At 39.5% G+C, this 15,370-nt stretch overlaps 1 protein-coding gene across 1 annotated transcript in view; it reads left to right on the top strand.

The window, feature by feature from the left end:
• Window positions 1-4,747, top strand: part of LOC141729956 (unconventional myosin-VI-like) — a gene marked incomplete at its 5' end in the record, with an annotated part of 40,984 nt that extends 36,237 nt beyond the window's left edge. Inside the window, 1 exon segment of the mRNA XM_074546615.1 lies at window positions 1,371-4,747. Within this exon segment, the coding sequence (XP_074402716.1) occupies window positions 1,371-1,570 (200 nt within the window).
• Window positions 4,748-15,370: the final 10,623 nt, after the last annotated feature.

Raw genomic sequence — 15,370 nt, 5'->3', positions numbered from 1 at the left:
GATAACAAACTTCAGAAAAAGAGGATGAAGTTCCAAGTTCCCCACCTTCCTTCCTCCCTGCCTTCCTTCCTCCCTGCCTTCCTTCCCTCCCTCCCTTTCTCTGTTCTTTCTTATCTGGGCAGAATTTGAGGATTTGGGACTGCTGCTGATGGTGGCCAAATGTTTCAGAATATCACTGGGACATGTAACTGGTCCTATGTTTTACTTCTACACGTACTTCAATTTGGGAAGCCATAGACAGTGGGAAATCAAATGGAAAGAGTTGTATTATTACAAACCCTCAGACTATTCATTGAACTGGAGACAGTGTGAAGATAAAACATCACAATTTATCTGGGAAAGGTCTACTCATTATTATACTGTTTTTAAGTTAGCTGTAAAGAATTACAAGCAGTTTGTATCAAAACAATTTGTGCATATGTTACATTGTCTGTCCATAGCATGAGGCTAATAGCAAGCTGATGCTTTTACCCTATTTATGCTACTTAGTATGGGAAAATAGCTTTTTAATCTTAAAAATTTAGAATAAATGTTGCAATGGATAGGTAGAGATTTATCTGGTAGTGAAATGTATCCTCCTTTTCTGGAGGGTAAGGAACAGGGGAGAAAACACTGGAGAAATGCTGCTTACGCTTCTGTGTTTTGAGATTTTGTATTTAACTTAGAGACTGAGGAAAGGCCATAGCCAATTTGTTTCACTACAGGATTATGCTTTACTGGCAACAAAAGTTTGTTTTCTGCAAATTATTTTAAGTAGAATTCCTTATACCAGCTGTTGCTGTTCAGTGCCAAAGCCCATAGCTAAAAGTAGCAGTGCTGTCGTTGAGTACCTGTTAAAAATAAGATTACGATTTAGTTTGTGAGCTACATATATAATTTCATTGGATTGCCTACGTTGGTCCCACTGTTGGTTTTGTGTGGTAGGCTGACAGATTAGCTACTTGATCCAAAGTCTGGAATTCTTAGTTGCTTTAACCATAAGTAAAGCAGTTCACTATAAAGTGGCCTGAAACTGAAGGTATATGTAATCCAAATGTGGTTGTCATCCTGTAATGGGTTTCAGAAGAATGTATCGAGATGATGATCTTTCGGCTTCTTCCCTTTATTCCTTTTTGCTTGCTGTTTAAGCACAGCTTTGTCAATTGCAGCATCTGATATTAGTTTATTCTCATACTGTTTTAGTGTTCTCTGTGTAACAAAAAACCAGGAAACTGAAAAATGCCTGTATCTGAGGACTTCCTCGTAAGCTCTGAAGTCTACCAGCAAACCAGATCTACAGAGAGGAAATGTAATTAACAAGGATCTAATTTTTATTGATGGGATCTTTCAATGATGTAAAATATGTTTTCTTTTTCCCTTTACCATTTCAGGTAAGGATGACATGGATATGTGTGAGCTTAACCTTGAAGAGACTGGCTTAACCCGAAAGCGAGGTGCTGAAATTTTACCGAGGCAGTTTGAAGAGATTTGGGAACGCTGTGGAGGCATCCAGTATCTGCAAAACGCAATTGCAAGCAGACAAGCTCACCCCACCTACGCTACGGCGATGCTGCAGAACCTGTTGAAATAAGCGGGCAGGAGCGTTCGCGATGAGAACCTGGCCCGCGATACAAAGGGAAGAGTTCCTCTGTGCTACAGAGGGCCTAAACGTTCTGTAATCAGAGTAGAGATGTTTAATATAAAGTGAACAGATTTTATTAATCATGTGGTTTGTTAATTTGTACTTCATGATGTTTAATCTGTGTAGTGAACTTTACTAGGTATGAGGACCCTGAAGAAACTTCAGGCAGTGTAGTTTGCTGCATTTTGTTTTTATGTTGCATTTTCTTTAACAGTTTCTGTTATAACTCTTAATACTTTCAAGCAATCTGTCTGTACTTGGGTACATATTGCAAAGAACTGCACTGCAACCAGCTTTTTATAAGATTCCTTCTTTAAAACACTGAGTAGCTGGCTTCAAGTGGTGGCCTAGTAAAGAGAATATGCTATTTCTAATAACTGGAATTGTGAGGCCTTAGCTTTGACTTCTGTTATGGAGAAGTTGGAGTATACTTTTATATAATCTGAGACATTTTATGTCCTGATTTGCAAACTGGTTACTGTCTGTATTTAATGATTTTTGTTTTTCCAGAACCTGATGGGAAATCCTCCTAAACTTGAGACCTATAAACCCCTATTAAATTCATTCTCTGTCTTGGTTTAAGAGAAACAGTTTTCTGTATGTTCCAAGAAAAGCATTCATATACGTCAAAATAGTATAATATTGGAGGTCCTCAAAGAATGTACTGCTCTTTAGGGCTTATACCACTTTTCTTGTAGATTTTTTTTCTCTCTTTTTAGTACAAATCTGCTTTGGACTTTATTTTTCTGATGACATTTCTATTAGCGATTCTTGGACAGTTTGTTTGGCCAGGTAGTGTAATTGCAACATATTACGCAAAATTGTCCAACCTTTGTATCTGAAGGTATATAAGATTAAGGATAGCACTAAGGGAAATATGTTCAGCTTTTTGCTGGCAGTATAACTGAACTGAGTATTGAGGCCTGAGCCTCAGAAATCGTCTTTATTTTAACTGTAACAAGATATACAAGGTCTGTAACTTTTGTTAGACTGTATAAAAAATTGGTCCAACAACATAATGCATCTTAATAATATGTGCTGATGGAATAGATACAATTTTTAGTGTACTGAAATATCATAGTGACTTGGATGCTGAGCTATATATTAATCTCCTCTATCAAGTTTCATAGCTTGTAGCAGTTCCCTTATGAAACTGTTTGTTTGGGGAGTTTTTGTGGGTGAGAATCATTAATTTCATGCAGTTTTAAGAAGCATCTCTTTCATTTAAGTGAATGTTGCTTTACCTTGCTAGCCATTATTTCAACAAATTAAACATGACCATTTATTATCTCTCTTAATAGAAATCCAAAATATAAGTAGCTTGATGTCCAATTCATAGCTTGATTTAAAAATGAATTTTTGCCCTTTTTAATTGACAGTTTGCTTACAGTATGAAATAATTTCCACACTCCTTACTGAGCATGAAACCTCCTGGAAACTTTCATTTTTAAAAGGCATAAATATACTGAATTTTCAAGAGGGGTGATTCTGTAGCACAGAGAAAGGGCCTTGCTGACCTTAGACTATGGTTGCGTGCCACAGTCTGCTTGTTGTTATAAACACACTCCTCATGGGAATAATGTGGAGATATTGAAGTGGTATTTAACTTTCTACACACCCACTGCATCAGGGAATCTCAGCTTCTGCTGCAGACCCACTCTACTTCCTGGTCATGTGATTGCAAATGAGAAAATTGTTTTCATTTTACCTAAATTCTTCACTGAAACAGTCATTTTTGGCTGGAAGAGGAAAGAAGGGCATCAGACTACTGGCTGGGAAGTTGTGTGCAAACCTGTACAGTGTTGCGTGAGTTTAAAGGTGCAGCTTATGAAATTTAGATTACTGGTTTAATGTGTTACTGCATTGGAACCAAAATGTGACAGCTTCCAGTCCCCAAACACTTAACACTGCAAGAAGCTGTGCTCACTCATGCGATCCAAGGAAGAAAAATCACTGACCTGACCTGTGTGTGTTTCTGTCAGGTTTAGCTGCTTGAACTAACACATTCCATCTCACTGTGTGTATCTTTAAAAATCCATGGATCTTATGAGACTGAATATTGTAAGCTAAGAACCTCAAATGCTTACATGTCTTAGGTATGTACACATATATGTGCTTAAATATTTTAGCATGTATGTGTGTAAATATACCTGCAGAGAACTTTAAATAAAATTTACTGCATGTTTCCACTCTCTTCATTTAGTTATGTCAGGATTTCCTTGATTGGCATTTGAAAGAAATTTTTTTCATCAGAATGGGTGTATGGAAATTTTTCTTTACTAAATGACTAACAAATATGAGCTATCATGAAAATAAAATGGACTTTGAAATAGTGGAAGAGGGTCTGGTGGCTGGACATCTTAAATGAGATGTTCCCACCTCCCAGCATTGCTCCAGAAGTGTGCCTGAGGGAAGCAGAGCATGCATTCCAGAAATCGGGGTATTCTACTTTGCACAGTAGCAGACTGCTTTTTTTTTCCCTTTTTTCACTCCACGCCAAAAGCAGCTTCTGCTTTTAGTTTTACTTATCCTTTTGTGAAACATAATTAATTTTCAGTTAGTTTCAGATTATTTTATTTTTTTTACATGTCTGGTAATATTTAACTGCCTACCAATTGTTTCCATGGTCCTTTGTAATGTGTCAGATAATTATAGTTGGTTGATTTGGAGAGGAAATATAAAAGGAGGAGAGAGGGTTGATATTTAGGACTGTAGTATGACCTGATGCCTATCTGATTTATAATTATAGAGAAAATTATAGAGGTTTTGAAAGCACATTGACTTGGTTCTCTGCATGTTTCATTAAAAAAAAAATTCTTCCTGCCTGTCAGTGAAGCTGTCCATTATAGTTGAGATCCACAAAACAAAGAACAGGAAGAGAAGCACAACACTAAGCTGCATTCCTGACTAGGTGACCCAGGAATATGCATTTTCTTGAGAATGTTATTCTGAAGATCCTAAGGTCATTCAATACTTGTCTTTTATCCACTGATAAGATTGTGTTTTTCTTTACCTAGTTGAATCCTCTGGGTTTTTCTTCAAATATCTTTATTTAAAGTATTTAAATGACCTCTTAATACTGTACTGAAAATTAAAAATAAAAAATAAACACATTCCATGTTGAAATCTTACTTGTATCTTCTTACTGTTTTGTCTTTGAAGAGTTGAAGTATAAGGGTTAATTAAGTTATGAGAAAGGCAAAAATATTCCTTTGCTGGTAATGTCTGCTGTTTTTCCATGTGATATTTTTGGTGCTTAAGCCTACTTTTTAAAGCTTTATTCTAGTAAAGATTTTATCTTTACTTTCTAACTACATACAGCAGGTATGATGTAGGCCATATAGGTCCCTGGGAAGCCTTGCTAAGGAATGGTACTGGGGGCTCCTTCATGCTCCCTGCAGGGACTGCAAGTTTTTCAAAGGACTTTGGGTTTGGCTTTTGCCTTGGAGTCTCTGAGAGGTTTGTGCAATAATAAAAAAAAAATCATGGCCTACAATTATCTGCTGTAATTAGTCCCTGGAGAGGCTTTGTCAGTAACAACACTCAGTGGGGCTCATTAATACTTTCACAGTATAGGAAAAGCCTCCTTTTTGTTCTTAAAATGCAGCTCTGGGGCAGCAAGAAATTAAGAAGGCAAAGTAGGGAAATTTCCAGTCATAGGTGATGAAAGGGTCATTGTATAGGATTTTCTTTTTCTGGAATGGCTTTACCAATTTAAAGTATTCTTTATTTAGAATTTATTCTTTAAAGCTCTCTAAAGAGATGGGAAGTATGGACAGTGTTATTGTGTCAACAGGAGCAGCAGGGCTTGGAGTCTGATGGGTTTATGGTTCTAGGGAGCTGGAAGGAAAATTTCTTGTTCCCTTTGGAGTTTGACAAAATTTATTCTATGCAATACTTGGCTACATATGTCTACAAAATTCCCTGGAATCTGTTCTCTAAGGGAGCTGAAGGGGAAGTGTGTGGTGTTTGTCTGCCCTGTCATCATTTTGTCTCTTCTATAAGGAAAGGATGTGATTTCTGATATCATGGTAATGAGCAGTGTGACTGGAAAGCAAATTTGGCTTCTGTATTTGATTGATGTCCTCTGCTCTTATTAAGGGATGGAGGTGATGTAGGACTGTGCTGGGATAGAATGGTGAAGGGCTTAACTGACAATCCTGCCCTTTCCAGAGATATTCCTGAGAGTTCTACCACTTTAACTGGCTGCTGGTCAAGAGGAGTCTGTGTTCCTGACAAAAGCTTTATAGATTTTCTTTAATGTGTAGTTGGCTTATTGAAAGATGACATTTTATTTTTATTTTGTACTAACGTTATAGTTGAATAACTTACAAGTAACTTAAGGATTCTCTTGCCATCCCTAACAGCCCTGAGTTGGGAGTCTAATTTGGATTTTCTACACAGAGCAAAGTAAGATTTCCATTGCTGCACCATAGTAAAATAAATTAAATACTTCACTAAAACTGAGGTGTCCTGAAGTGGTGTCACCATCGTTGCTGCTGCTTCTCTGCTGGTGTTGGTGCTTCCAGCCTCAGTAAGGCTCTCTGGTCCTCTGCACAAACCCATGGAATTTATACCCAGCAGGGTTTTGCAGTCCAAATGGAGGAGTTCCCACTTGTTTATTCCTGTTCTTTAAGAAATAGAGTATTCAGGAACTAATAAGCAGGTGAGGTAAAGCTGAGAGTAATAAGCAACAGTGTGCTTGAGAGATGTCCCCAGAGAGCCTTTGTACCTGGACAGGCTGTCCTTGGAAGTGGAAAACTTCCAGACAGATATCCCCTGTCCCAGGTGTATATGGAATTATGGCTCAGTCCCTCTCTGCCTTGTTCCTAAACTAAACCAGACTGCAGGAAGCATTATTTTATTACTATTTCTTTTGCTGTAAACCACAGTTAAGGCCTGGAAAGTGTGAAGAAAAATGTTTTTCCTGCAAGACTGTTACTGCTTAGTCTCAAAAGAAATGGCACTCTAGTACTGAAATTCCTAATCCCCCCCTTTTTGGGATAGGGGTTCCTGCCTGGCCTTGTCCTGGGAGGTTCTCAGTGAGCCCACAGAAGGGTAATTGGTGAGCAAACATTACACTCAGCACTGTTTGCTTCTCCTGTCCCAGCCAGCTGCTGTAGGATGGCTGAGCCTGGAGGTGAGACACTGCTCACATCCAAGGGCTCAGATTATTGTGTGGGAACAGCAGAGACAAAAGATCCTGGTGCTTAGAGGTACGCTAAATATATTTTTTTATTAAATAAAAAAAATCATTGCTGCCTTAAAAATAAGTGACTTTTGAGTTTAATATGGATTTTCATAAGTTCAGTTTTCAGTTCTTCAATGAGTACTTCCAATTATTTTACACATTTATTTATTCCTGCATAGTAAACATGCCAGCAAACCTGTGTTATAAATCCCCTAGTGAAATGTTAATTTGCTTCATTTTCCCTCTTCAGGTGCTGACTACAGTTTACATTTTGTCATTAATGCACTGAACAGGAGTTCCTGTAACTTTCTGAAACTCAAAATGTTAAAATTAAGCACCAACCCCAAATTGCCACTTGCTGCCTCTTTAGGATTCCTGCTTGTCCTCCCCAAATGTTGGAAGAAGCAACTGAATTTTTTTAGTAGCTTCTTGTGAATTTACTTGCTTTAATTGACATGCAATCACTTCACTGAAAAAGTGGAGACCTTGGATTACTGGTACATTGGGAAATCTGGAAGCTGTTCATTGTCCAAGATGCCATTTCCTGGAGCTGGCTGGATATCAGAGCTGTGATGCTGATGTAGCCAAAATAAGAGGGGCTGTGGAAGGAGCTGCCCACTGAGGAGGCTCTGTGATTCATTTCTGTGTGAGTTCAGAATCTTCCTGTGCTCAAACTGCTGAGCTTGGGAGTTCTCTGCTGTCATTTGTCTTTGTTTTAATGGGATTAAGTAATTATGTGTGCATTTTCTTTCAACTAACCAGCCTGATAAAAGCAGGCACAACTGAAGAGCCCATAAATTGTCAGCTCTTCTGTTCCAGCAGAAGCGCTTTGATGGCTCTGCAGATTTTATGTCTTGGTGCATATATTTAGCTGCCCTGCTAAGGTGAGTGAGACTAGAGAGCAGTTTATGTAATCGATGAGCTGAGGGTCTCCCCTGGGGAACGTGCCTGGGGGAAAGTGGATCTCAGCTCCAGGGCAGTTCCAAAGAAGAAATCCCTGGCCCTTCCAAGCAGAAAGAGAAGCTGTTCTTCCAAACACTGGATTAACTTCATTGGAACTAATCATGTTTGGTATTGATATTTTGACTGTATCAGTCTTGGGTTCAAATTTTGGTGCTGCTCTGCAAAACCTCTGCCTGTGTCCTGCAGCTGTTAGGACTCAGTAGTTTTTTGTAAGTTTGACATCCATCTGATTTTTCAGGTAGGAACTGCTCACTGTATCGTGGCATCTGCAACCCTTTGTGTTTAATGAATTCATCAGGTGTTTGCTATGTGATATCATCAAACCACTTAATTCTTTTCAGAACTTCATTCTTTCTGCATGGCATGTTTATGCATTCAATTTTATCTTTACTATTAATTCAAATTAAGTCTTGGTTTGAGAGTTTATGTAATCACTTTAATGAAGTGGCTGTGCCTGCTCACTGCTTCTTGTTTATTTTAAATATTGGTCTGGGGAAGTAAAGGTTTTAATGTATTCCAAGTTATAACCAGCAGTAACTATGCAATAGTCCTCTATTAATTCACTTTTAAGAGCTCTGCATATAAGATGACTTTTACGCTATTGTGCTGTCTCATAATTTCCTGTGAGAACAGGCTGCTGTTAATTTGTTTTCTTGTTAGTCCATATGTGTCAGAGGCAAAATTTGTCATTCCTCTTCTGGCTTGAAGTTGTGCTGTCAGCAGATCCACTTCTTTTCTGGAGTTTCCCTATTACACTTAACAGTGCAGTTTCTGCATTTTTGGGCTTGTGGCCACTTAATCCCAGGTATCAATTTAAATTAACATGTTAGGATGAGGATTTACTGCATCCTAAAAATTACTTTTCTTGTCACTTATACAGTTTGTTAAAAGCTTTCTGTGGTTACTTTGCACATGTTAAGTGGTCTTGGTTTAAGAACAGTGACTTGTGATGGAAATCCACAACTTCCCAGTGCCTGTGGGGCCAGTAATCAGTCCAGCCCCCTTGTTTGCCTGTCTTACACATGGAACTGTTGGTGTCCTGGCTTCCTCCTGCAGTGGACAAGTTCTGTGGGAATGCTGAACTCTCAGATCCTTACACCCTCCTTTCCTGGCTGTTTGCAGAGGTTTGCAAACCACACCAGTGGCTGCTCTTGCTTTGGGATCTGGAGCTGCAGATCTGACTGGAACCAGGAACTGGGACCTGCCTCAGCCAAAGCTTTTGTGTTCAGCTTTCCCCCCCGGCCACCCGCTCTAAGCTGTGAAGTTATCCAGGATGTGTGTGCAGGATGTGGGATGGAGGAGGAGGAGGGAGCCCTGGTGTCAGTGCTGTGCTGAACAAGCAGGCAATGCAAATGTGAATGGAAGGGAAGGTTGGTTATTGCTCCACCTTGTCTCTGTGTTCTGGGAGCTGGGCAAATTGGGAAAAGGAGACAGAGCTGGTGTGGAGCTGTTTTAAACCAGCAGATACCCAGTTTCCCCTCCCCTTGCTCACACTACTCCCAGCTAAGTCTTTCTGCTAATCTTCATGTGATTAAGAATGTTGGATGGTGACACAAAGAACTCTACAAAGTAATGCTTAAGGATATCCCGCTGTGTGCATTTGATGCCACATCTGGGATGAGATTATAAATAAATAAATGAAAAGGAAAAAGAACAAAAGAAAATACAACCCTGAAATCCCATGAACTGTAACTTTTTAAAGCCTTTGAATATACAGTGCTTGAGGAAAATGGAAGAAGATATTTTGGACAAATATATTAGAAAAGAATACAGAATGCATTTGGAGTACAAAGACTCCCAGAGTTTTATTGGCTGTGGTTGTTGTCAGTGTTAACAAAACACAGTCAGCATGGCCCCAGTCTGTCACTGTGACATGTTGAGCATTTGCAGATGTAAATCCCCATCATATGTCAGAAACATGACATCTAGCAATCAAATAAAAACACACAGAAACTTGGGATTCACAGAACTTTCTGCCATGTACCATAACTCTGGCCATAGCTTCTGTTCAGCATCACAGCTGCCCAGTGGATAAAGAGAATTTTCAAAACCATATGTGCTGTGAAAATGAGGCTGTTTATGTAAGGATAGTTTATTTAATGGGAGCTTTGCAAAGAATTGACTGTGCTGTGCAGTGTCCAAGAGGGTGAGACATAAAGGAAGTGCCAGGCACAGCCATCATAACCTAAAATCCCATCATGAGACTTTTGTGGAAGTGGATTGAGTTTTTCAGAGGTCAGTATTTCATTGCTGCCAAAAGAACCCATTTTGTACATCCCAGAAGGGGCAGAGCAGTGAGAATTGGTGATTGCCCAGCATTAATTGTTCCTCAGTACCAGTGTGATAGTTGGGTTTGTCACTCACCTGCTGGGGTGCATTGCATGGGTGGCATTAGGCCCTGGTGCCTATTCCCCTCAGGAGGCACCATTTGTTGTGACAGCAGGTATTTGTGTCACATGCCCTGCTTTGGGTGTGTGAGGGTTGTGTTGCACCCTGACCCTGGTGTGCAGGCACAGCAACGTGTTCAGCACATGTGGCTGAGCTGAGCTGGTTGTAGCCGAGTTCCTCCTCTGTAGGGCTGGGGGCAGCTGCCAAATGGCTGCAAATCACCCCTAAATGCTGAGAGTCCCTGGGTTTCAGCTTTGAGGTTTTCATGGCTTTGAGGTTAGAAGAGCTGGAGGTGTGTGGGTTCTAACTGGATGCACATTTCCTTGGATTCCATGGATTTCCTACTCTGAACAGCAGTGGTTCTGTGAAGGACTGCCTGTGCTCCTGGCCCATCCATTAAGCTAGACCATCAACCACCCTTCTCTCTCCGAGTTACTAAATATTTTAACATTTCATCAATATTTATTAAATAAAAAACGACTAGCACTATGGAATCCAAATATAAAGGTGCTTTTTTGGCTGTTATCTGGAATAGAGTTGGGAAAAGATAAGTAGCCTTTACTGCCTCTTGGATTCCTTTCTGATTTAGCCTTGTAGGAAACGTGGTCATGCTTGGCTTTGTGTTGTTCTGGTTTAAAACTAAACCACCGGATTCTCTGATTTACATGGCAGAAATGATTTAGCTATTATTCTATTTACATTACTATTTCCCTGTGTATTTGTTAGGCAAATGAATTCCTTGTTAAATGGCTGGGAAGAGGATTTCGAAACACTGGGATTAGTTCCTTTCTTTTGGAAGAAATAGTTAACAAATAGGAAAATGCTCGTGGAGAGCCGAGTTTCTGGCAAGCCCCGGCGGTACAGAGTGTACTGAGCTGGAAATGTTGCCGAGTTAGCACAAACTGTCTGATATAAAAAGCACGTTTTTGTTATAAACACTGCCTGCTCAATAGAGTTGTTGGTCTTACAGAACAGCTTTAAACAGGGACTGTTGCTTTTGAGTAATATTAAATATTTGTCTTCTGGTGAATGTTTTCTTAGGAAAAATCACTGTAGATAGCAAACAAACCAATTCTTTTATTATCCAGTATAAGTGCATTTGAACTTCCTTGTTTTTATCTTGACTGTTTCACTTGAATTTATATGTTTTTGGAGAGGTTATTTTTCACTTGAAAAAGTTTTGGGTTATTTTTCTTCAAAAAAAAAAAAGTATTTGTACAGGTGTCTTCAGATTTCAAAACAGGCTTTGTTCTTTCTGAGCTTTGTCTTGTTTTTCTGGCTTTGTACTGACACTTTGTGGCTGTTTCTGTGGTGTTTCAAATGACAGGAGTCACAACAGCAATGGAAAATAGCAACTTAAATAAACATTTTCAGGAAGTATAAAGCAGGGTGAGTGTGGAAACCTTCCCCAGCTCAAAGTCTGTACAAATGTTTTCTACAGCTCTGCCCTGGGAGTAGATTTATAGGAGGGAGATATGAGGCTTTTAGATTTATTTTCTGTGGCTTTTTTTCAGTAGTAAATGCTGTGAACAAGATGTCTCTAGACACTGTATTTTGTGAACAATCTGGTGGGTATTAACTTATAATAAGCATCAAACTTTCTTTTTACTGTACAGGGTGATTGCTGTATTCTCAATTCTAGGCTGTGTCACCATTCCTCACTTGATCCTGCAGTGTATAAATTACTTTTTCCCAGCTGTCTCTGTATATGCAATCAAGAGTGTGATGCCATCCTTTTTCTTTCTTTTCTTTGTTTTGTGTGGTAGTACACAGTAAGAACAGGATGGAAAAACAAGATAATTTTGGAGCCAAGTTCCTTTTTTTTTTTTTTTAGTTATGAGAGCTGGTTTAGAGTCAGAGATGATAATTTCTATCTGTGTGAAGATTTGTGGCTGTGTTGGAAGAAGAGCACAACACATTAATTGAACTTCTCTTTAACATTCCTCCCCAATATCCCATCCATCCCTGCCCTCTGGCAGTGGGAAGTGGCTCCCTGTGCCCTGGCCCTCCAGGCCCTTCTTTCATTTAGGACATTTCTGAGTGTCCACTTGGAAGAAACTTTGTGGAGGGTAAAAAAGCACTGAGGAGCAGCTTTGGGTTTAGATCATAACTGAGCAACGTGTTTATCCTCTCCTTAACAACAAGGCAAATCTAATTACTTAATGCTTAACCAACGAATCAAAGCAAACCTTAATCCATGCCTTTTCTTTTGTGCAAATTAAGTGGGCATGTCATTATTTAAATATCCCACAAGATTCTGGAAAATTTGATTAAACCTGCTAAGAAAACCTTGTGAAATGCAGGAGAGGTGAAGGAAGAATTGCACTGCAATTGAGCATAAATAATTATTTTTATCAAATAGCATTGCTCAGTAATGATGTGTGTGATTATATTTCTTTTCTTCGTTGCTTGTTTTGTTGAGGTTTGTGTTTTTACTTCTGTAAGTGTCAGTCTCCTGCTGTCTGTTCGGGGGAGGTGCTGTGCAGTCAAATACTTTTTGAGTAAGGAAAAAAGGAACTTGTTTATTGCTGATAATCCAGCCAGACATCAAGGGAAGAAAATATCAAAGGGAAACTTATTAGTAGTCAGCCAATTTTGTTTGGAAATGAAAGATTTGGAAATTGCAGGCCAGTCTGAAAGGAAGCTGGAAACCTGTTGTTCTCCCTGTAAAACATGGCCTTTTTCACTTGAAATGTGCATTTTGAGAGCCCCTGGCTGTTTGTCCTTGCACACTCGCCCTCTGTGGATTCCTGTGCCTTGCCACTGGGTAAATGATTAGCAATGGGAAAATGTTCACAAGAAATACTTTGGAATGTTAATTGTAAATCTAATTATTTCCTTCTAAAATGAACCTGAAGCAAATTTCTAGTAACTGTTATTAGGAGGAAAGAGAGGTGGGAGTATAAAGTGGCTGAAACTTGGGGTAGTTGAAAGGGGATCTGGTGATTTGGGCAGAAAGGAGACTTTCCACTGCAATTTCTAAGACATTTTGAAGGATAATTGAAAGGGAGATTTTGTTTCAGAATACTCCATAGCTTTATTTTAACTGTGTTCCATGGAGTCACACAATCATTTAGGTTGAAAAAGACTTTTGAGATCAGGATATTTTGCAGCTTATAATGGAGCAGCTCATGGGATCAGGTTGTGAAGCTGATGCATTTCTCCTCAGAAATAGTTTTAATTAAACTGTTCGAATTTTAGATCAAAAAATTTATTTGGAAAACTGAAGGAAATGCAGTTTTGGCTTCCTGTGTTTGACTGGGGGATGTGTGGGCAGCTCTTGTGTCAATCAGTGCTCATTTAGTGTGGGAGTACAGGTGGGTCAGAACTCACCTCCTCTGACACCCAGTTAAAAACCCAACACACAGAAAGCTCACAACACCCTTATCCCCCCAACAGCTCACACCTGATTTGAAGTTTTCAGCTCCTCTCTTTTTAAATTTAATTTTAAAATTGAAATATCTTGGAATTTATTGGCCAGTGTAATATTATTTCAGCAGAAAAGTGCAAGAAAAGAGTCCCAAAAGAACTCAGGCAAACTTTAAAGTTAGCAACAAAACTGAAAAATAAAAACTTCAAGCAATGCTTGCTACAAATTCTCTTGTTTTGCTACTAGTAATTTAGAGACTCATTTGCTGTTTTCTAAAATACAGGAGAAACTACACAAGTAAGGGCTTGGCAAAACAGAAGTTCTGCCAAAGCATAAACAGTTGTGTGTTTGTATCCCTGTGTGTCTGCAAAACTGGGAGGTCAGGATCATCCTTCCTGTTTCAAGTGGGATGTAAAACTCACCCTGAATTTTTAGTGAATATCTGGAACTCTGTGCGTGTTGAAGGTGGATGTAAGAAATGCTGATGATCATGGGGAGGAATAAAGTTGTTCTAAACTGGGTTAGAAATTACTCCTTCCCACCCCCTTTTGGTGTTTGATATAAAAAAAGAATCTGGTAGAAGATCTCTTTGCTCATTCTGCCCCAACAAACCACAAGAAGAGAAGCTGTTTTTAACTAGATGACATACTTAGTAGTTGCCTTGCCAAAAAAACTTTTTCCTTTCAAACTGGAAATAGTTTTTTGTTCTGAAATAATGATCTTTATTATCTGCATCACTTTTTTTTTTTCCTCTGAAGCTGGTCCCTTCTTCGTGGAAGTTTATTTTTGTAAGGCTTTTCCAGATTTAGGAACTGCATTTGGTGACTCATAGGATTTTTTTTCCTTTGCTTTCTGCCAGGTAGGAGCAGCTGTGTACTTGGTAATTAGCTTACTCTGCCTTTGCTTAACCACTGTGCTCTCACTGTATTCTGGCTGAGGGGGAAAATGCTGCATTTTTCTCCTGTTTGTTTTTTGTGTTCAGTCTACAAAAGCCAGTTTCACCAAGCCCTTGAAACAGCCAGAATATTTAAACAGATCATTGAAGTAAAAGGAGGGCTGGAGAACTGCTGTAAATAATTCTTTTTTTTCCCCTCCCTCTGTGTTCACTTTCTCTGAACATGGTCATTCTGGACAGTATTGTAAGAGCACAGAGGCAACAAAAAGCAGATGGTTACTATAGTTTCAGTGAATGGAGCCAGTTTTACTTGGCTGAAGGTATTTTCTAATTTCTGTCCTCTTGCCTAACATTCATGAAAGGCCCTTCTGAGCGCATTGAAGTCCTGACTGTTTTCATATAACATTTGATCTCTTTTACCTATAAAAGCACAAGGACCATCTCTGATGTTTTTAAGTACATCCTTATGCCCAGGGTTTTATTGCCACTGTGGTTGACTCACATCTGTGGAGGAGCACAGCCACTTTCCTTATGCCTTGTCCAGAGGATCTGTGGCTGCCCCTGGATCCCTGGCAGTGCCCAAGGCCGGGCTGGATGGGGCTTGGAGCAGCCTGGGATAGTGGAAGGTGTCCCTGCCATGGCAGGGGGTGGCACTGGAGGGGCTTTAAGGTCCCCCCAACCCAGTCCATGGTTCTGGAATTCAGTGACAAGCACCTGTAACCATGGGCAGAGTTGGGTACACTTGAAATTCAGGAAAAAAAGAGCAGCCACAGCTTCCTTGTACCCAGCTAGGGCTGTGCTATGGGAAATTAATTGGGATTGCAGAGGAAGTGATTAGATGACATTTTCAGGAAGCTGCAGTATGTCTGTGGTCATCTAGTAGATGATGATGAGGATGAAGCTGTGTTATGATTAAATAGACACTTGAAAATGTGAACGTTT

The sequence above is a fragment of the Zonotrichia albicollis genome, chromosome 8, assembly GCF_047830755.1.
Source record: "Zonotrichia albicollis isolate bZonAlb1 chromosome 8, bZonAlb1.hap1, whole genome shotgun sequence".
Taxonomy (NCBI): domain Eukaryota; kingdom Metazoa; phylum Chordata; class Aves; order Passeriformes; family Passerellidae; genus Zonotrichia; species Zonotrichia albicollis.
Note: the sequence above shows the minus strand (reverse complement) of the source record. Positions and strands in the feature narration are given on the sequence as shown.